Source organism: Lagopus muta, chromosome 2, assembly GCF_023343835.1.
Source record: "Lagopus muta isolate bLagMut1 chromosome 2, bLagMut1 primary, whole genome shotgun sequence".
Taxonomy (NCBI): Eukaryota; Metazoa; Chordata; class Aves; order Galliformes; family Phasianidae; genus Lagopus; species Lagopus muta.
In genome coordinates, this window is record NC_064434.1 from 34400545 (window position 1) to 34422172 (window position 21628).

Below are 21628 nucleotides of genomic sequence, written 5' to 3' on the forward strand. Positions count from 1 at the left end.
TAGAACATTTTTTTCTTTTTAAGTAGGAGGTGATGGGTCATTAGAATTAGTCTTGAAAGAAGGGCTACACAGGATGCTAGCCATTAACACGTGAGTCTTGTATGTTTGCATGAACTTAACTAAGTGATTACAAATGCCACAAAAAATGGTCTTCTGTAGCTTTTCTGTAAGCTTTTTAAATCACAGAATCACAGAATTGTAGGGGTTGGAAGGGACCTCCAGAGATCATCGAGTCCAACCCCCCTGCCAAAGCAGGTTCCCTACAGCAGGTCGCACAGGTAGGCATCCAGGCAGGTGTTGAACATCTCCAGAGAAGGAGACTCCACCACCTCCCTGGGCAGCCTGTTCCAGTGCTCCGTCACCTCACTGTAAAGAAGTTCTTGCGCATGTTTGTGCAGAACTTCCTATGCTGCAGTTTCCGGCCATTTCCCCTTGTCCTGTCTCCACTCACCACTGAAAATACACGCTTTGATCCTTCTACATGCAGATGATTGGAAGTGAGGAAGCCCATTCTGTCCCATTTTCACATATTTGGGAAAAATATGGGATTTGAGTTCTTAAATTTTGACCTGCATTTTGTGGAGTGAGTATCGATCTGGAAGTTATGGGGGGAAAGGAAGTGAAGAAGGCTGATGGTGCCCAGACTGGAGGAGTGAATGTTGAGACTTGTAAGTATCTTCTCCATATTTATTTGCATATAAGTGACTTCCTTAATGCTACAAAAATGATACATAATTAGGAGATAAAGCAGTGCAAATGCAGAGAAGAATGTACCCAATTAACGGTCACTATAGTATTAATACTGGCATTTGCCATTTTAGTTACCTGATTCATGCACATAACAGTGATGTGTGAATTGGGATTTAAGCAAAAAAATACACCCAAGGAGAACTACATTAGTAGTAAAATTTGTTCACACTGAATGCACCGCTCCCTTGGTGCACCTGGAGGATAAGCAGACAGCACTGAGACAGTCTCTTTTGCCCTGTTTCCCTCAATCTCATTTTCAGTACGGTAATAAATATTTACAATGGACGATAGCTGACTTGACAGGAACTGAGTCAGAATGATTTTCCATGCAGAGGCTTTTTCAGCTCCTTGCCTGTCCCGTATCTTCAGTGCTGACTTTCCCATCTTTACCAATAGCAGCAACAGAATGCCGTGATTCAGACATCTGAAGCAGTAGCTATTGTTCTGCTCCTAAAATCTCCTCCGAATACACGGTTTGAATGGAAATTGTTGACATCCAGCAACAAAAAGTTGCACTACAAAAGCCAAAGCCTGCTGTGCCACTGCTGAACTATTATTACTAGGCAAGCTCTGTGAGCACAGAGTCCCACCTGGTAACAGTTGCTATGCGGGGGGCTGTACCAGGGCTGGAAGGGGTCACTTCACACAAACCTCTCTCATCTGCCTGCATCTTCTGTGTGTTACTGAGCTGGCAGCATGTGAATCTAATCTGAAGGCAAACGTTTCCAATAACTTGGTAGAAATCAGTGGCTTCCCACTCATCCCTGGCTTGCATGTTTGTTTGTTTTTTTTTTTTTGTTGCAATAATAAGGATTTAGCCTGCAAGCAAGAGAACTATCCAGAGTAGAGTTCTGACAGTTCAGTAACCGTGTTGCAGAGAAGTACTAGCACACCACAATGATTAGAAGCACAGATTTGGATTCCTTTGTTTGCTGCGCTGTATGCTCAAAAATAATTCCACCGCCACCTTCTAACGCTACTTTTGATCGGATTCGGGAGTACAAACCTTTCAGGACACGGTACTACACTCATCGTGATATACTGGGTGAGTTTGTTTCTGAAAGCCTTGTTTCACACCCTGAGAATTAGGAAAACTCAAAGTGCTTCTATATCCAAGACTCAAGAAGACTGTCTTGGTAAGAAAACTGCAGCAACCTTCTGAATACACGTAAGTCCTGCATATTCAGAGGGAGGCAGGGTCAGCTGTCCTGTGGTGCATGAAGGCATTCAGATTTGTGCACAGTGAAGTGTGCAGCAGAATTAGCTGTAAGTCTTAGCAAATGTTTTGTAAGGCTCACTTGGCTGACGTTTGCAACATTCCCTCATTCTTCTACAGCTAGGCTGCTGCATCCTGAATCCCACCTTCTCATACCTGAGTCTGGTTGTTGACCATCACTTGAGCCAAGTTCAAACCTTATTTCAGTCAAAACCGATTTTTCCTTTGCTACTGATAGGATTATGAACAAAAAGAGTCTTTCATCCTGCTATTTTAGCAGAGTTATCATCCTAAATCTCAATGTTATGTCTGTGTTACACATAGCACAACTTAAACATGAACGCAAGTTAAAGAAGAAGCACATTCACTATATTAACTGTAGGAAAGAGCTAAGCATCTGACAAACTGCTCCAAAGAAAGATACAGCATGCTGGTAGGAACACTCCAAAGCTGAGGGTTGGTTTTTCTGGCATAGCAGAATTGTAACCTCAAAGATGAAGGAAAACATATGGTCGCATTCCTATGTGTGAGGATCTGACATAAGCCTGAAGCATCTTTATAAGCTATGCCTAATTATCATAGAGCTTTCTGATCACTGGTATAAAGTTTTGTAGAAATTGTGTTGTGAATTTTAATTAACACATGTTGCAATAGGAGTGTGTTTGGTTTCTATTTTAAACAAGCAGGAGATTGTCAGTGGGCTGAGAGGAATGGGGTGAATGCTGGGTATGTCTCAGGAGGCAACTGCATTGACATATACAATATAAAGCATGTCCAGAAAGCTATAGGAACTCTTTTTAAACTTATTTCTTGTTACTGCCTAGTATAATGAACTGGGGAAAAGCTATGCAGCCAGGGCACAACGTGCTTCTTGTTCAGATTTCCACATTGTTGGACTTATGTTTATTTTGCTAATTTAAATCAGTTGACTCCTTGTCTCATTCTTCTGCCCTTTTCCAAGTACTTCATGTTAGCTCCATGAAAGAACTCTGCCCACCTGTGAAGTGGATGGGGAAGATTGGAGTGGAAGATTGAAAGAGGGGGATTCAGCCCTATACTAGCGGTTTGAAAGCTCTGGTCCTTTTTTGTTTTCTTAATAACTTAGGGTAAGAATATGTGACTCTTCAGCCCTGCCATGCATGGAGAATGGGATCCAAGGCAATGCTTAGGCAAGACACTGAGTAGGAAAGGGGGAGGATCTGAAGTCCTCTTTTTGTGGTGGGGTTTTGCATTGCAGGAAGTCAACTTTATCCACCTCTCTCCAGCGTCTTCTCTTCTGGGCAACCCTAGGTGCTGAAGACTGACCTGAACAAGCAGGGCTGCCTGCTTGCTTTTATGACTAGGAGGAGATGGTGGTGCTGATACCTTATTTAGACTCCCCACTGTGCTGACAAAGGGAGCAACCCCCATCCTACGCTCGGGGCAGTGGCATGGTTCCATTCTTGCTGCTCCACTCCTTCTTTCCAGAAAGGATTAGTTGTGCTCCTGCACCACTGCCTTGGGCCTTCCTTGGGTCCAGCAGCCCCAAAGGCAAAGGAGTTTTTTTGTATGTGTGTGCTCTGTTCCAAATACCTAAAAAACCACACCATTATTTCTTGTGTGCTCCAAGAGCAGCATGAAGGCATCTGAGAATCTTCCTCAGCTTTGGAATGTTAAAATTTGCACCTTCAGAAAGCAGATTTAATTATGCTTAAGTTCTGAGCCAGGACTCTCCTAATTCCATAAGGCCCTTTTTCAAAGACCAACTTGTATTATTGCATTCGTGGAACCACCTAAGCTACCAAATGCTTACCTACATGTAAATGTATGTGAAATTAAACTGCATGGGTTTTAGCCTTTTAATGTTTAACTTAGCTGTAGAACCAAACAAAGCAGTGAGAGGAGAAGGCAGTTTTCAGCATTCTGGTTATTTGCTGTGTGTGATCCTCTTTCTTTCGTTGGTTGTACAGAGATTGGTGCAAGCATTCAACAAGAGGAGCGTGAAAGGAAGGAAGCAGAGATACAAGAGCGCATTGAGAAAATGAAAGCTGAGCTTTGGTCTCAGGTAAGTTATTTTATACTACTGTCATTGAAACTGTGATGATTCTTTGGAATAATTAATAAGCAACTTAGAGGTTACGGCAACAAAGCTGTTATTAATTTCTGCTCGTTCCTTGTTCATATTTTTGAGTGCACATATTTCTGTGTGCGCATATTTCCACAGTTTCAGATCTCAACAAAGCCTACTTTGAACCAGCAACAAATTTTACCTCTGGCCAGAAAACAGCCTCTAAAGCATGCAAGAGTTATTGGCTAGTAAAGCTGTTCCCTGTAGTGCTGTGTAAGATTCAGAAACTGCCCTTCATGTCAAATGTATATAGATAGTGGTTAGTACTCTGGCAGCTCAGTGCTATTGTATTGAGCACATTCTTAACAGGAATTGCTGTTGATTAAATTATCAAAGGGAACAAAATGCATTTTACCATGTGGTTTAAATTCATTTGCCTTGATTTTTTTAAATAGAAAATGCAAAACAATCAATTACATGATCTCTGCTTTGTCTTAATAGTATGTTAATAATAAGCAGCTATGTTTATATAATAATCTGTTTTAAAGGCTGAACAGTACAAAGAAGATGCAGTGGATAAAGCTCTCACGGAGGCAACTGCTAACTACAGTGTGTTTGTACAAGACCTTAAACTAAAACTTGAGAAGGAAATAAGGGTATGAAACAGTTTGCTCTCTTTACATGGGAAATATGGTGGTATTATCTTTTTGACACCTTAGAATGTCAGTCTATGTTAAAAATGTGTTATTTTTCTTATGTTTGAGATATCCAGGACCTTCATTCATTTGTGAACTCCAGCTCTCAGCTAGCTGGATTTTTAGTTTGCTTTCAGCACATCTCGCTTTGTTTTTTTATTGAATCAAGTTTGTGGACCTTGTTGGAAGTTGGCTGTAAGGCCCTCATTGAGCCAGCCACTTAAGCTGATTAGGTGCACTTCTTAAGGTCAGTTAAACACAGGCTTAAATTTAAATCTCTTCTAATGTGTACATCAAAGCTGGAAATGTACTGAATCTGATGTACTGAACCTGGAGTCTAAATGATGCAGCAGAGGAGAAGGAAAACTGCCAGCATATGTGTATTTCTAAATAAGGCACGCCAACTGCAGCTTTGTATTTCTATACACACTTAGCACATACTTTACATGGCTGTTTGGATATCTGGGAGAAGACCCAGAGATTTGTGTGAGGAGAGGGCAAGGCAGCAGAGTTCCCTGCTCCCTGCTCTGTGTTAGCAGGCTGCATACTGCTGGCACTGCCTTCCATCAGCTGATGGGGTGCCCACAGGGAGTTGCCTGAGTGTTTGCTTGGGTATTTTGTTGCATACAAGATACTAAATAGCTGGCTGTTTGTACTGCAGGCTGTCACAGCACTGTGCTTGGCATTTCAAGAAGAAAAGCAGTGAAGTTTATAGTGGTCTTAAGTTTCTGGCAGAGCTCACTTCATTTTATGGAGCTACTTTTCAAGGGAGCTCTGTCTTTTGCTATTACAGCATCTGCTGACAATAGCTGGCAGAAGCTCAGTTCCTCGTGTTTAACCATTCAATTACATACCATAAGCTTGTTATACATCTCTGTAGAACTCAGTGCTCGGGGTTTGAATACGTATTATTTGCGTGGGAAAAAATTGGCTCCGGTGATTTGGGAGCAGAGAGAGAATTCTACAGCTGAAACAAAAGAAAAAGCAGTTATAACTGAGGTGAGGACATGTTTCATGTTTTGCAGTCCATCTTTCTTGCAGTTCATTTTATGTGAGCTAGCTCCTTGTTGCTTGGAGAGGTGATGGCAGAACATTTACTCAACATCTTTCTGAGCAAACAGTGGCAGCCAACAATGCCTCTTGCTGAGTGAGTGATGGAAATTCTTTCGTGTGTAGGACAGGACAACTGCCTTCAGCTGATGGCCTCAGAGCTGCCTTTCTGCATCAATGGCTTTACCTGGCTTCTTGTAGGCAGCCCCTAGTATTTTTCACTCCACTTCTTAGCAGTAGACAAACAACCAGTATCCACAAAAATGTGAATGATGGCAAAGCATCATAGGTCATTGGGCAGAGAGTTAGGTGGGCTGAACTGCTTTCCTGGGTTGTTGTATTTGGCAGGGATTTGGCCTGTAGATGGCAACAGATGTGTATTGGTATAGGTTGAGTTGTCTGATATTCCATGTGTATGTCCATCCAGACCACCTAAGAATAGTGTTGTTCACACCTTTATTTACCAAACCATGCAGTATCTTGGTGTTAAGCATAGCAAGGACCAGACTTCATCTCACTCTGAACCATGTCACCAGCCATGTGAGCTTGTGAAGAAAGTATATCAGGGAATGTTTAGTGTCTTAAGCATAAAACGTGGAATGTTGTATGGATGTGGAATGATGCTTTTAAGGATAAGATTAGTTCAGTGCCCTGTTTACTGGTGATGAAAGATGCAGAGAATCTCTAAGTGATACAAAGCAAGGTCTTAGGAAGACACCCAATGGGCCTGGTGTTGTGAGGAGAGCTGCATGGAAGCAGAGGACATGCTACCTGTGGATAGCATGGTACTGAAACAGCAGTTTTCACTGCCCGAATTGGCATCAGGCAGTCATAAAGATACCAGGATTTTAGTTACATTTTAAAAACAGCTCCAGAATTTTTATATTTGCAGTGTACATATTGCAGTGTGTAAGTTTGTGAATACCCCCATGTAAAATTCCCAGCTGATGAAAACTGTTCCCTCTTACACCACAGTCCTGAGCTGCTGACTAAGCTCTGGCCGCTCTTAACCTATAACCTTACAACAAATCATTGTATTGCCCCGTAATGTTTTCCTGAAGGCTGCTGTTCTGCTGGGCTTTGCCTGAAGATGACTAAACAATAAATAGTAACTGCTGCTCACATCTAATTTTAACCTTGCTTAGGAAGTGGTGAGGAAGGCAAAGGCAGAGATGAAGGAGTACATGGAGGAGGAGCAGAGGAGAGATATTGAAGCCACAGAGCAGCGCATGGCTCACAAGCTCCGGTGTGCCCTGCTGGAGTGTGCCAAGGAGAAGATGCAAGCCGTGGCCGAAGCCAGGAAGCAGGAGAGGGAGGTGGCACTGAGTGAGGCGGCCATGCAGCACAGGTACTCCTAGTGCTTTCCTGACTTGGCTGGTAAATGTGCTGTGCTAGAGAAAATGACCTTTATGTCAATGTGGCAGATCTTCTAGGGAAAGACTCATCAGAAAAAAGCTATTGGAAATGCCAAGTGACCAGTAAAAGTCCTGAGTTCTCTCACTGACTCCACGTACAGAAGTAAAACCTATTTTGTTCCTGAATGCAAGATCAAATCAGGGATCCAAAAGTTTTGCTTTTTGTGACTGATGTGCAGTTACTGGAAAAATGGGCTCATGGGCCTGTTGTGCCATGAAAGACATCTCTGCAAAACTGGAAAAAAAATAAATTGTCTATGAGGAGATCTGTAGGGTGTAGGATAATGTATTCACATAGATAAGCAGTGGAGGGAAAAATAACAGAGGGCAGAAATTGTCTACATTCAACTCTTTGGCTCTGTAGCCTTAATGGTGCCTGATCTATCATTCCTTACATGTCCCTGAGCTGGCTCCGGTGAGCAGCCCCGTAAAGTTTTGTGTTATAAATTCTGTGTTTTATTACTGACCTGCTGAAACAAAGATGTTCTCAGTACAACTTCAAAAAAAATTACAGATGAATCTGCAGTTTAGAAATCAGTTCCTATGTTTCATTTCAAGACTGCATTTTTACTTGGGGGCAGAGTTGTTCAAAGTCTGTTTGAAAATGAGCGTGTTCTTAAATGTCAGCCTAAAGAGAGACCTGGATGAAGCATGAAATATTACTGCTTTAAATTACATTTTTTCATCTGGAAACAATCATCATCAAAATATCACTGGAAATCCTTGGAGAAGCAGAATCTTCTGTGGTTGGATACCCAGCTACCCTCCTCTGTGTCATCAGTGGCCTTCTTTTATTACTCAATTTTGTTATAGAGGTCCTATATAAGTCTTGATTTCATGTATATTTGTAGTTGAATAAGAAAGGTTTTTGGAATAGATAAATTGTTTTATTTTTTATAATCTTTAATAGCAGGTGTTCCATACCATGATTTTCTCCTTTTTCAAATAGAAAGCACATAGAGCAGCTCAAAGAAGAAAGCATGTTAGCTGAGGAACTATATCGTAAGACTATCGAGCAATTAAACAAAGGCAAATGTAATGAGATGAACGTTGCCCTGAGTATCAAACAAAAAGAGAATCAGATTGAAATGGAAAAACAGATGAAAGAATTGAAGACTGTACATCTTGATGAACTGGAAAAGGTGATGATTACGCTGAGAACAGCTGAAGACCAGGTAAAGGCTCTTGAACAAAAACTGGAAAGGATGAGAGCTTGGAAGGACAGCCTGGAAACTGAAATACAAGCAACAAGACAAGCTTTTCAAAAATATATTGATGCAACCTTTCCTAACCTGTCCCCGGGACAAGCAGATTTTATTCTGCCATTCAGAACAACATTTGAACCAAAGGACATCCCAAAAGAGGCAGAAGGCAATGACAATGAATGTAAGAGACCTGGTACTGAGAGTATGAGGGTCACAGCCATGAGTAAACAGCACTTCAAGTAGGTGATGCTGAAAAATAAATTCATTGCAGTTCACTGAATTGCATGAGTGTGTTTGGAATTTTTATTAGAGAAATAATATTTAGAGAAAAATAATCACCACTATATTAAGTAATGAAGTGATAATCCATGCTGAGAAATTATCCATTAATTTCCATGAAAGTTCACCAGGTGAATCTGATAACTTTCTGTATTAAATTATACAAGGTGACCCTACCCATGCTTCTTCAATAAATTGGATTCCATATTCTGTTCTGGTAGACTATTGCATAATAATATGGTACTTGGATAGAGTGAAGTGAGGTAGGACAGGTCTGGAACTGGCCTCTGTTATGTTCAGAATAAAGAGAAGTCAGAACAGCAGCTGGCAGACAAAAAAAAGTACATTATTAAAAATGCAAGAAGAAACCTTCCATCCACCTTCTTCAGATGTAATTTTGAAACACTTACATTGTGCATTAACTTATTTGTCCAGTTGTTTGGTTGTGGTTGTTTTTTTTCTAATTTTAAGTGAAATAGAATTCTTAACCAGAACACATAAGATTTTCTAGAAGGGTTCTGCAGATTCTCCTGAGTATTCTAGATGTTTCACATTATCAACTGGTCTAGCAGCAATTTATGATTATGAATGTGGAGTCTTTCACCACAAGAAAAATGATAGAACCATTTGTGTTGGAAGGAACCTTAAAGATCATCAAAAAGGTTCAACAGTGAGCAGATTATGACAGTCAGTAATGGGGAGTGGTGGTCTCCATCTCCATATAGCTCACAGCCACCTCTAGAAATTATATAATCACAGAATATCCCAAGTTGGAAGAAACACACAAGGATCATCGAATCCACTTCCTGGCTCCACTCAGGACCACCCAAAATTCAAATGCTGCTTCAACACTGGTAGGTTTGGGGCCATGATTGGGCCAATGACCACAGGGGCTGTGTGCCAGCAACTGGAGAGACTGCAATGTGCATTGTGTGGGCACTTATGCTAGCATAAATCTCTAGATTATAGATTATAGATCAAGATGGACAAGGTAACTAACAGGATTAAAAGCATAGGAGCCAAGTAACCAAGTGGCTGTAAGCTTGGACCAGATGCTAGAGAGACTGGAAGGTATGAAAGTTGACTACCCAGAGAACCAGGAGGTCAGAGCCCAGAATGAGACTGTGAGATCTGAAGGTTGACTGCTTATGACTGTGAGGTCATAAGCCTCAGAATGAGCTACTAGACTTGCACTTGTTTCAGAAAAAGCAGTTACTCTCTCTTATAGCCCACTTTTCTGGGATGCAGTTGTAGTTGAACTGACTGATAAAGACTGTGGCTGTCTACACTTTGGGATAAGAGTACTCTGTGGTTCATGTTAGCCCTAAATCCCTCAGCCGTCTAGATCAGGCCAAGCATCCCTGTGAGGGCATATCCTATGCCCTTCCTAGCTTACAGCCCTGGGGGCGTATTTGGAGCCAGGTGACAGGGACCTGAGATCTGGTCAGCTGTGTCTGTACACATACACGTGGCAGGCCTGCTGTGGGGTCAATGTATTTGCCAGTGTATGCATAGTTCCTAATAGCCTGGGCAGTTGGGCAGTGGTATCACTTCTCCTTGTCTTTTGGGAAAGGAAAAATCATGTTGATTTTTTTTTTTTTTTACAATTTTCAAATGTTAACGTGCAGTTGCAATGGCTCTGCTTAGGAGCAGCTTGTCCTCTTAAGCCTGGCTGTGTGCAGCAAACCTTAGTAATGCTTGGTTGTGTGGAGATGGATGGAACCACAGCTTGGCATCAATGAATGCCTTTGCAACACAAATGATCAGACAGGCTAGTTAGCTGTGGGATGAGTGCTGGACATGGAGACCGTTTGTAATTAATACTATTCAATATTTCATAGAAATATTTTAGAAATGAATATATCTACCTAAGCCGAGTTTAAGAGATTTTTTTCTCCCTTCTAGTTGTATCACTGCACAATATTTGTGATGAATATTGTTGACTTAAGTACTGGGGAAAAAAAAAGTCAACTTTTCATGATCTACAGATTTCTGCGTGTGAGATATTTACCTGGTGAAATTGGTGAGTGCACAAGCTATTGGTTGCTAATAAAAATCGGCATTTTGAACATACACATATGGCTTTTACTGTGTAAAGCAGAGACTGCATATGTTGTTGGATTTTGCTGCTGTTTGAGAAGGACTGTTGTCTGAAAAGTAACACTACCCACATTACTTGCATTCTGAATCAAACTGAGCATGAATACGTGCTTTTTGACTGTTAGTCTGGGTGAGGCAAATAAAGATAACATCTGGATGCCATGGCACTGCTGATGTTATGTATTGATGGGTGAGTGTGTCCTAGAACAGGGATCTGCATGAATAATATAGAAAGCAGGGTATCTCTATTAGTCATTCAAGATCTGTCTAAAATTCCCAGAAATACCGTAGTTGTTGTGTTCTGGAACAGTGAAACTTTCTGTCTGTAGCACTGCTGTGAAAGACTGAAACGTGTGTTGTCTAATTACTGGAGCTGAGCAGCTGAACTAGAAGGGAGCTGCAGAGTGTGTCTGATAAAGAGCTGATTAATAAACTAGAGACATCTTGCTCATTAGCTCCTCAAAGGCCTGCAGAAGAGATCTGCAATATCTTTAAAGGAGGATTCGCAGACTGTGAAACCTCTAAGTGCTTTACAGGGAGAAATGAAGCGTGAAACGGACTAATGATGTGAGCAATGTCTGCAGCGTAAGTGCACACTCTCTGTGTGTGTCAGGCAGCTAATGAGTGCAGAGCTTCCTGGGCAACAAACGGCAGAGTGAGCATGCCTTGTCCATGCATCTGTGTACCATACACTCATGCATAAAGGGTAATTGTGATTTAGGTTACTGGTGCAGTTTCTTTTGCTGTGTTTAGTTAGCAGCAGTCCAATATTATGTTTGCTGCTAATTAAAATACAGATTGGGTAAATGATCTTCAGTGATTAAGCACAAAGTTCATCAAGTGGCTGCGTGAGGTGCAAGTGCTGGAGCAACTGGCATTAATGCTGGCTAACAGAGACATTATGTGGGTGTGCTGGGGGTACGTAGAGGAGAGTTTGGCCTTTGGAAATTACAGCAGTGACTGGATAAAGGACAACTACTATAAGGAAGAATGAGCCAACAACACCAAAAGAAACTGTTGGGAGTGAAAAAACTTGTGTTTCCTCCAGTGTAGATCCAGATCCAGTGTAGATCCAGATGTGACTAGCAGTTAGTGTGTCACCTGAGCTTTCTTTGGACTGTGAACCAATGGAGAGTCAGATAAACAGCCTGATTAATAAAGGCAAAAAAAGCTAATTCCAAGTAGAAGAGTAAATAGAACTGCTGTACCCTAACTGTGACATGGCCTGCCCAAATCTTGGCTGATTAGCTATTTATCTTGATCTTTATTATACCTGTCTCTAGCACTTTGTTCTGGCTTCTGTTAAAAGCACATCTGCCTTGTGCTTTTTACTCATTCTTGCCTTTGTTTCACATTCTTGGACTCTTTCAGTGTATAGCTGCACACTTCTGTTATACTTACCCTAAGACTCCAACTTCCTGAGTGATGAGAGGAGAGTCCTACACATTGAGGTATCTGAGCAATATATTTTTCCGCTATTTTTCTCATATTACATTTTCCCCTTCTCTAATGAATTTTCAAAAGGCACAAGCACTTTCAGTTTGCTGCAAATGGGCAATTGCTGGCCAAAGCTGAGCTCCACTCCTTGCTTCTCTCACACTTTCTTGTGACCTCAGACTGCTGATGCCAGATTAGCTGCACAGATCTGGGTATCACTGCTTTTAGCCACTATAGGTGCAGTCCCTTCCCTGTGCTGCCTTTGGTATCCCACAGCACTTCTTGATTTTCTGGGGTTTTTTTGTTTGTTTGTTTTGCTACTTTTTTCCTTGCTTGTCAAGTGTTGCAAATATTAGGTTTGAAAAAGAGTGGTCTAACCCTGAGGCTAGCATCTGAACTATTTTGACTCTATAAATAAGGTGTTAACCGCCTCTTTACTTTTATATATGTTTCTGGTAGTCCGTCTTTACTATGAGGTTTATAAACCTGATTTATACACAGTTCTGACTTCTAATAAGGATGTGAAAGTCAGTGACTGAGACCTTTACCCTTAAACCTCACCTTGGAGTATCTTGTAGCTCTAGGACTCTGATGACAGTACACTTAGCTGCTTCGTGAGCACCTAAAGCCCTTCTGTAACATTCCCTCTGTGCAACTAGGTCTGTCTGCCTGCAGAAAAATGCTTGTTTGCGGGTCAACTTACTAGATGGTTCAATCTCAGTCATAAAATCTGTTTACTGCTCTATACTTCTACCTGAAGAGCCTCACTGTATGAATAAGGTCTGAACTTTATTGTTTGATGACTTTCTACATCTCATTTCTCATTTATGAAGGATATTTCTAATAGCAATAGTGATCTCTACTAGAATGCATGTTTTCCTACACTTTGAGGAAAATCACCTTCTATGTATTATATCGTAAAGACTTCCTTTCTAAATGGGAAGGAAATTATGAGACTTTGAAGATAATGATCACTGTAATAAGAGCAGTTGAACTCTTTGAAAGGTGACCTGACCAGAGCATTCAATCACATTAAACTTTTACAGCTGACTGTTGTGAGAAAAAGGCGAGGGAGTGGACTCCAAAAATATTGCTCCACAAATGACCTGTTGTTTTATGTTCCCAGGCTGACTTCGTAAATGATCTACACAAGTCTTTGTTTACACATATAGCTTTAAATATCCCTGGGCAGCATTTCTTGAAGGTTTTTCTTTAAGGTCTAATATTTCTGACAGCTACTTGCTTTTCCTGACTTGCTGCTTTCACTGGCTGCACCTAGGGATCAAGATTCCAGCACTGGTTAACTCAGGTCAGCTAGCTACAATGTCTCCTTAACTGTTTTTTTCTGAATTCAGAGCTTAGCTTGACTATTCAGCAGGTGCTGGTAATACATTAATTCAACCAGAAGTGTTCTTAGATGGTGCCAGTCAAACACGAATGTAAATGCAATAATGCTCTACTTGTGCATTCCCTTTCTCTTTAAACTGGCTTTTAACCAGGAGATGAGGTGAGGACACGATAGGCAGTATCCTCTCTGAGTCTTCACAGTGGATCTTGACAGACCACCTGGATATCACCTTTTTCTTGCTTGGAAGGATATGGTTGTGAGCATGAACATGAAGCCAATTTTGCTTTAAGTCAAACTTAACCATGAGATGTAATACACAAGAAAAGAGCCCTGTGTAGCTTTTGTGTTTGAGGAAGAGGAAGGTACAACGCTGGAAAGACATTGGCACATGAAATTGTAATGTGTAAATTATAATTGTGTCTTTCCTCTAGTTTATTTGCCAGTAGAACCAAATCATAATGCAGAAGATCTTGAGCAAAGACAATCTCAAAGTTCTTGTCTTGTCAATCCCTCAGTTGTTGTCTACCTTGCTAAAAAAGGAGCACTTTTACTCTTGGGCACTGCCTCACAACATATTTAAGGGATTCCAAGGTTGAAATTACCTCAGAGTCTTTACAATAACGCAGATAGGTGCAGGATATGTATTAGAAATGAATAATCTATACTTCTCACCTGGTACTCCAGGTGAGGAAGCGTGACAAATCCATATCAGAAACCCGCGGACGTTCTTGCCAAGCTATAGTGGGAGCTGTCATGGTTGAAAATGCATACAAGTTACCCAAAGATAAGCAGTCCTAGAAAAAGAAAATTGTAGTTTATGGTATTTGTAAAGAGTACCTTCACAAAGAGTTGCTGGCAAACACCAGAGGAAAGTATCAGAGAATCTCTGAGGGCTGCAAATTCAATAACCCAAAAGAGCCGGGGTGCACATGTCTCAGGCACATCAGACCACTGAACTGGCTTGAAACACTCCCAGCACCACCAAAGCTAGGGTCTCAGCCAGCACTGAAATTCGGGTGGCTCTGCTTTTCAAAGTGCTGCAAGGAAGCAATAAAGATAGGACCGTCTGGAGCATAGCTCTTAGTATGGACTCTCCCACTTGTACAAAATGAAGGCTTCTTCATTAAAACTGGAAAATTACTTTGGACTTGGAGCTACATATTAAAAACAGATTTCTGCCCTTCACTTTCTAGATCAGGTGATATCTGAATCAGGCTATAAAGAGTACCCTCTCCTGCTAACCAGGCATTAGCATTATCTTCAAGTAATGCCATATTTTCACAGAACAAATAGTACAAATAATACTGTATTGTTCTTCCCATCCTCTTTTTTTTTGTTTTTTAATTTTGGCCCAGCTATCTGCTGTGGTGCTATGAACTGGATCAGAGACCTGATCCTCTTTAAAAAGAGGGAGCTGAGAGTTTAGGCAAAACAGATTTATGCAGATCATTTGTAATGAAACAGGACCTTTGCTCCTGATTCAACAGAGAATGAGGTAAATGCTTGCTGGCATGTTTTATGCATTATAGTCAGTCATGTGCAGAATTTAAAGAAGCTGAATGCTGCAGTGATGTTTGTGTTAAGCTCTTCCTAAACTCTTTCATCTCTGAGACTGACTCCATTTCAGCATTTGGGGTTTTTTTATTCCTTTACAGACCTTGTTTCTCTACAAGAAAATAAGTCACAGTAGTGAACAATTGTCAGTAATAAACTGGATGAGTCTAGCATTAAATTAACAACCCTAGATGTCTTCCTTTAAAGGGCAACTCTTAAATTCAACAGCAGAAAATAAAACAAACTGTAAATGTGTTTGGCTTTTGACTTTGATCTATAAATATACTTAAAACCTTGCAGCCTTGTGCTAATGACATGGCACCAGAAAGTAAAGACAACTGACTCCGCCATTGTAATAGAGAAGAGGAGGCTGCTCAAAGACATAAAAAAAAGCTGTGTCTCCCATTCCTCAGTGCATTTGATCACTGCGAAGCCATTATTATTATAACCAGTTTATATTAGTTACCTATTCCATTTGGTGGCTGTTATATTTAAATGACAGAATCATAGAATACCTTGAGTTGGAAGGGACCCATAAGGATCACTGAGTCCAACCTCTGGCTCCACACAGGACCAAATTAATTTGTCTGTAGGTAATTGCCTATAGATAATTGAGAATGGAAAAGTTCTAACATTCATGAATATAAACACATTCAATAATAGCTATATCTTGGTTATTAATTAGTACTCCAGTCAAGACTTGCTGACCTGTCCTGGACTGTCTCCCAGATGATCTTGAAAACTGTTAATGAGAGGAGTCTAACCTCCATAATGACTTGAACTGATAGTTTCTTCTGCTACAGCCATTGTTAGTTGAAACCAGTTGCCACAGTCAAGAGCAGAAAATTTCTGTGCCTTCCATGTGTTTCGGAGCATGACTCAATGGAAAAAGCTTCAATACTCAGTTCAGTCCCGTAAGCAGAGCTCTTCAAGTGAAAGCTTAGAGTAACTAATTTTACTGCCAAGGAAAAGTTCTCATGCCTTTAGTTCTGCTGCCAAAAGTGGCTGCATTGGCAGTGTACCAGAGAGCTCTTGGCTGACTGCTGAAAACCTTGCAGTGTTACCAAAACCACCAGCCACCCAGTCTGCCGCCAATGGGACATGAACTCTAATTCACCGACATTATCACCGCTCAATTAGAGGTGCATCTGCATGGCCGAGACCTTAATCTGTATCTGTGCTGTGCAAGCTGCCACATGCCCTTGCGGGTTTGCCAGTCTCTGACTGAGCCCCACAGAGGCCATCCTCTGCAGGGCTTTTGCTGAAGACAATGAGGAGCTGCATCCTTTCACAGTGGGACGTGGGACCACTACAGTCTGCCCAGAGGATTCCTGGACAGCTGCCAAGGAGACAGTGAAACTTTCTTTTATTCCATTCAGACGGAAAATAACCTGAGATTCCAGCGCACACCAGCAGAAATCTTTCAGTACGTGCCCCCAGCCTTTGTAGCTTTAAATTGAAGATTAAGATGTTGGAATGTATGCTATTCAAAGATTCTCCTGAACAAAAGCCCTCTAACACTGTAAAAGCCTGAAAGCCTGAGCTTCAGCTGTTCCTGTGCTCGGTTCTGGTTAAGCAGCACTATGTCAAGTGACTTGGAGGGGATCTCGGAAGTATGGAAGAGGAAAAGGACATTCATGGTGTTGAAAGACTGCTGGAAAGAACTGGGCTCATTTGTAAGTGAGTAGTATGGTTTCCACCCTACAATCTGTTTCTAAAGTTTCTGCTGCTTCCTTTTTCTTTCTTTACTAGAATTATTTTTCCTATGAGAATACTAAGGCTGCATATCTCTTTTTTCTCCTCTATTAAAAAACACTGGCTTTTAGATACTGTAATCCTGAACATAAAATCAGTATACATCTAATTTTAATTGCCTTGCAGCCTTTCTTGTGACAAAAAGACCTTTGCTTCTGCTCAGTTCTACTGATCAGTTCTCACCCAACTTCTGGCACAGGAAGAAGGCTGCAAAACCTGAGGGATGTGTTGCTGTCTAACTCCTGGAGAAAGATTGAGACCCATTGGGACCCCACCAGGGGAGCAGCAGCTGGTGCCACATGTTGGTTTTTCCTTGGATTTAAACTGTTCCTGGCAAGCCTCTTAGACAGCAAGTGTTTTGGTAAAACCAACCTATGGCATGAAGGAGTGTCTGAGATAGATTTGTTACTGTGAGTAGCACTCCTGGTGCTGCTGCAAATCTCCCAGAACTCCTCGTGCTTACACCTTCACAGTGTCTTCCTGTGAACATTTCTTACAAGTGGAGTCATCTTTCCTATGAAAAGCTTTGCAGGCATGATACTAGCCATAGTGTACTGGAAAAGCTGAGTGTTGGCTGGAATCAATGTGTTTTTCTACCAAGGCTGGCAAAACTGTTTGCTTTTCCCCTTTCCTTTCAAGCTATCGCATTGAATCTGATGACTGCAGACTGAAGAAGTGGCTGAGACTTTTAGAAGGACTGGCAAGAGTTTAAAGGCCTTGTTCTTTGATGTGTGCAGGAGGCAGGAACTTCTTGCATAATATTTGGCCTCAGTTTCTTCTCCCTCCCTCTGGAAGCAACCGTCTTGTAATGCCACTGTGTGCATGCAGCATGCATGCAGAGGGGAGAAAACACCATACACATGTACAGTTATCTCTTGGCCCTATTTCACCCCCATCCATCCATAGACTATTTCTCTTACTTTTCTCAGCTCCAAATAGTGGGAGCGTTCACTCTGCAGCTGTTAGTACAGATAAGAAGGAAGCACATTTTCTTGATCTGCAAGCCTCCAGCCAGACCCAGACTTCCACGGGACATGGAAGCCTTCACATGCTGGTCTGAAGCCCCTCTTGCAGCTCATTGCAAGCCTGATCTGAGCTGCAGAATTTTTTACAATCAACATAGTCTCATGACTGCCTCACCCCCAGATAATGTAGCCACAGATGTGGGTGCTAGGAATGTCTGTCTTTATTAGAATTAAGGCTACAGTGCAGGACCAAAGCAAGAGGCTATTTTGTGCCTGCATGTCCTGAGTACACTGTCATTCCTACTGGTATCACATAGATGTTTGATCTGCTGCTCATATTTTAAGGTGTGTCTTGGGCAGGTTCTACTTGGCTGGGACATGAGCAGTTTACTGCTAAATGTGCCCATTGAGATGGAGCTACTAACCCAAGCTTTTAGTGAAGTTTCACACTGTGGGGGGTTTTCGGGTACTTCTAGAGTCTGATATAGAGAGAACACAGATCTTAGCAGTCTGTAAACATATATACTTTATTTTGATATTCTGTATTTATTTAGCTATTTAGATGTTCGTTATCCAGCATAATCAAGAGGTCAAGGAAATGCCCAGTGATCTTTCAGCAAAACATCATTCCAGAGTTCTTCTGAGAGCACTTTCCACATTCAGGGCTGTCCAGAAAGCCTAGGAACCAGCTACCTCTAATACCAATGAGAGCATAGAATCACAGTTTGTGTAGCTACCAGCCTTGGAACTGGCACGAAAATCTCTGCTTTGCTCTGGTGCCCATTTCTAGAAATGTATAGGCCTGATCCTGGCAGAGGTCAGATGCTGAGTTCTTTGTAAAATGCACTTATGTCAATGTGTGATGTCTTTCAAACCTCATCCTGGAGGCTACTTGAATTTTAATTAGTTCTATTCCTAACAGAATTGTGAAAAGAAGTTGCGAAACCTGAAGTTTCATAGTTATATTTAAATGCTGAACTGTCTTCAGGTTATAGTTTCCAGTGAATGACAGGTAAGATCTCATTTCCCTTCAGCTGTCTCCTGGTGATGGGAAGGAGATGAATAGGAGGTCACAGGGAGCCAGCATCATAAAGTGTCTCAAGGAAAGGATTTTCAGAATTTCTTGTAAGACGTATGCCTCTGATTCAAAGCAAAACCAACAATCCTTCTGAAATCTTTGTGCACGCCAGGGAAAAGTATTCCTTTCTTTGTTTCAGCCAAATGGACTTAATGTCCATCTCAAAGTCCTTTTCTGTCATATTCTATTTCTATGGCTGAATGATTTCACTAGATTACTTCTTTATCAGATGTTTTCTCTACTTGTAATTCCACAAATTGGATTCCTATCTCCACACAGTGTTTTCTATCTAAATATTGTTCTCATGTCTGCTAACAGGATTACCTGACATATGAGACTGAAAAAAACAATCACAACTGGCCAGTACTGTGTATCTATAGAAGCCTTAGAATCCATTTTTAATTGTAAAAAGTAAGAAGTGCTAACTCAGCTGTCCTTTGGTTCTCTAATAGCTACCAGGCATCCCATGATATTAAAATATCACTTTTTTTTCCCCAATTCCTTAGCATTTATTTTGAAGATTGCTGCAAACAGGCATAGACCTTTAGAGAGTTATTCAAGTATTCAACACAAATCTGCAGGATGTTAGGCCTTAATAGCTGCTGTAGAAAAGAGAAGCTGTGCTGGGAATAGAATTGCTTGTGTGCAGCACAGGTCAGAATTTTCGAGAAGGATTTGCAAATCGGTACACAAACTGCAAGTGCTTTGGGTGGGCAGGTTCCCAGCTCACCTGGGGGAAACACTGAAGGGAGATCTGGGGATTCTGGGGGAGTGTGGATAACAGTCCTCTTCTCCTCCAAGCCTGATTCACTGAGCTTTCCCTTCCATTTTGACAGATGAATCAAGAGGCCTTTGTACAGCAGTGACGAGTCACTAGCAGGAAAAGAATGAGCTGAGTGAGAAGTCATCTTTCAAACTCCTGCATAATTACACTCTCATCATTAGTACACTTTTCTTCTCTGCTAATGGGGTCAGAGCCATAGCAACATATTTCCTATAAGATTCCCTCCTTCATCTACACACCAGTTAGTTATGTTTCCATACCTTTGAAAGAAGTTCCTATAGCAGGAGAAGAAAGCCCCATCAAATAAGGCACAGTCCAACAGCAGTTTCTTACGCTTCTTCAGCTTGTGGAGAAATTACTGTATCACAGTTCTTCTGCTTTTTGCATAATGATGGGATGTGGGGCTCAGCAAAAAAGATTTAAGTTACTGATTTTTTATCAGCTGCGCAGACGTAAGAGTAGTTAACAGCTAAGTGACCCATGAAATACCAGCGTGCTTCTAGCCAAACTGCAGCTCTTTTGAAACAGTATATGTGGGAACTACATGATCTACACCAAGTAGTGTCTGATAAGTCCCAGGTCTAATTTTCAGCATTTTTTTAAGAGAAATGATTAACAGAAAAAGCTCTTGAAGTGTATTATTTTTATTATATTATTTTTATTAATGCCTTTGAATGTTAATGCTACTGAGGAGTCTTGGGTAGCGATTCTCCTGAACGCAGCTGAACAGCACATCTATCACTGGAGTTCCCAGCTGAGGCACTCGGTGATGCTATGTCTGGAATCTCTCCACTCCCTCCTCTCTAAAGGTTTGAAGGACAAATAGCTCTGCTCCCCACCCCTCTCTGTAACCTGGCAAATACAGTGCATCCATTGTGCTGGTCAAAGGACCCAGGCTAACATAATTTACTTGTTAACTGGGTTTCTACAATACCATGGCTTGTTTGTTTTTCCAGAAATGATCAAATCAAGGGCAAAACTTGTTGTGCTGTGCTCTCTACAAATGACGTCTGGGGGAAAAAAAAGTATATTTCCAAGTTGAAAGCCAAAATAAACTTATTTGGCCAACAAAAGATTGCCTCAAGTGTCTTGGAGATATTTGAATCACAGGACCAAAGTTCCCAGTTCATGAGCATGGTACAGTTGGAAATAAGGGTAGGTACAGCCAAAGGATGAAGAAACAGAAGACCAGTCCAATGATCCTTTACTATATTCCAATAGGGAAGCTCTGGCCTTTAACAACAGTTTAAATAATACTACAGATGTCACCTATGATGCCCTTACACATAACTGCACATTTCCCCAGTGAGCCTGTTGTGGTGAACCTGCTGTTTCCCTGCCACTTACCTATCAGAACCTCTGTGGGCAGCCTGTGCCAGCACTCTGTCACCTGCACAGTAAATTGTAGAATCACAGAATGGTTTGGGTTTGAAGAAACATTTAAGATCCTGTAGTTCCAATCCCCTGTTATAGGCAGAGACACTTCCCACTAGACCAGGTTGCTCAGAGCCCCATCCAGCCTGGCCTTGATTGCTTCCAAGAAGGGGGCATCCCCAACCTCACTGGGCAACCTGTTCCAGTGTCTCACCGCTCTCACAGTAAAGAATTTCTTCCTAATATCTTGTCCTGTCCCCTTGTCCTGTCACTAGCACTGAATGGAAGTACTAAATGAGTGCTTCCTGGTATTCAACTGTAATCCACAGTGATTTGAAAGTGATGGTGCTGCTTTTAATGACTCTTCAAAATAACGTTTAAAACCCCTGCAGCACAAAACCAACGATCTCTTCTCTGGGTGTGCAAATATCTCAGGCACACCACTAGAGGGAAGAGTGTCTCCACCTTCAGTATGCAGCAGGCTGCGAGATGCTTCTCAGAAAGCTTCTCAGAGTGGCGCTGCATTGGTGTGGGGATGACTGTCCCTGGAGGTGTCCAAGAACCATGTGGATGTGG

At 41.5% G+C, this 21628-nt stretch overlaps 1 protein-coding gene and 1 long non-coding RNA gene across 2 annotated transcripts; one reads left to right on the forward strand and one right to left on the reverse strand.

The window, feature by feature from the left end:
* Positions 1 to 1617: 1617 nt before the first annotated feature.
* C2H6orf163 (chromosome 2 C6orf163 homolog) lies at positions 1618 to 11740 on the forward strand. Its single transcript, XM_048937874.1, has 5 exons — positions 1618 to 1795; positions 3916 to 4010; positions 4562 to 4669; positions 6904 to 7106; positions 8123 to 11740. The coding sequence occupies exons 1-5, from the start codon at positions 1648 to 1650 to the stop codon at positions 8619 to 8621; spliced, it is 1053 nt and encodes a 350-aa protein (XP_048793831.1). The 5' UTR covers positions 1618 to 1647; the 3' UTR covers positions 8622 to 11740.
* Positions 11741 to 14116: 2376 nt separating this feature from the next.
* Positions 14117 to 21296, reverse strand: LOC125690004 (uncharacterized). The gene is made up of 3 exons (XR_007375473.1): positions 19939 to 21296; positions 19625 to 19767; positions 14117 to 14336 (listed from the first exon to the last, which is right to left on the reverse strand). It is a non-coding gene; the product is annotated as an uncharacterized LOC125690004 (long non-coding RNA).
* Positions 21297 to 21628: the final 332 nt, after the last annotated feature.

Bases quoted from the DNA above. Each gene is read 5' to 3' on its own strand.
- C2H6orf163 (XM_048937874.1), top strand. From the start codon at position 1,648: ATGATTAGAAGCACAGATTTGGATTCCTTTGTTTGCTGCGCTGTATGC. The intron at 4,011-4,561 runs GTAAGTTATTTT...TCTGTTTTAAAG, and splicing joins AAGCTGAGCTTTGGTCTCAG to GCTGAACAGTACAAAGAAGA. The intron at 7,107-8,122 runs GTACTCCTAGTG...TTTTTCAAATAG, and splicing joins GAGGCGGCCATGCAGCACAG to AAAGCACATAGAGCAGCTCA.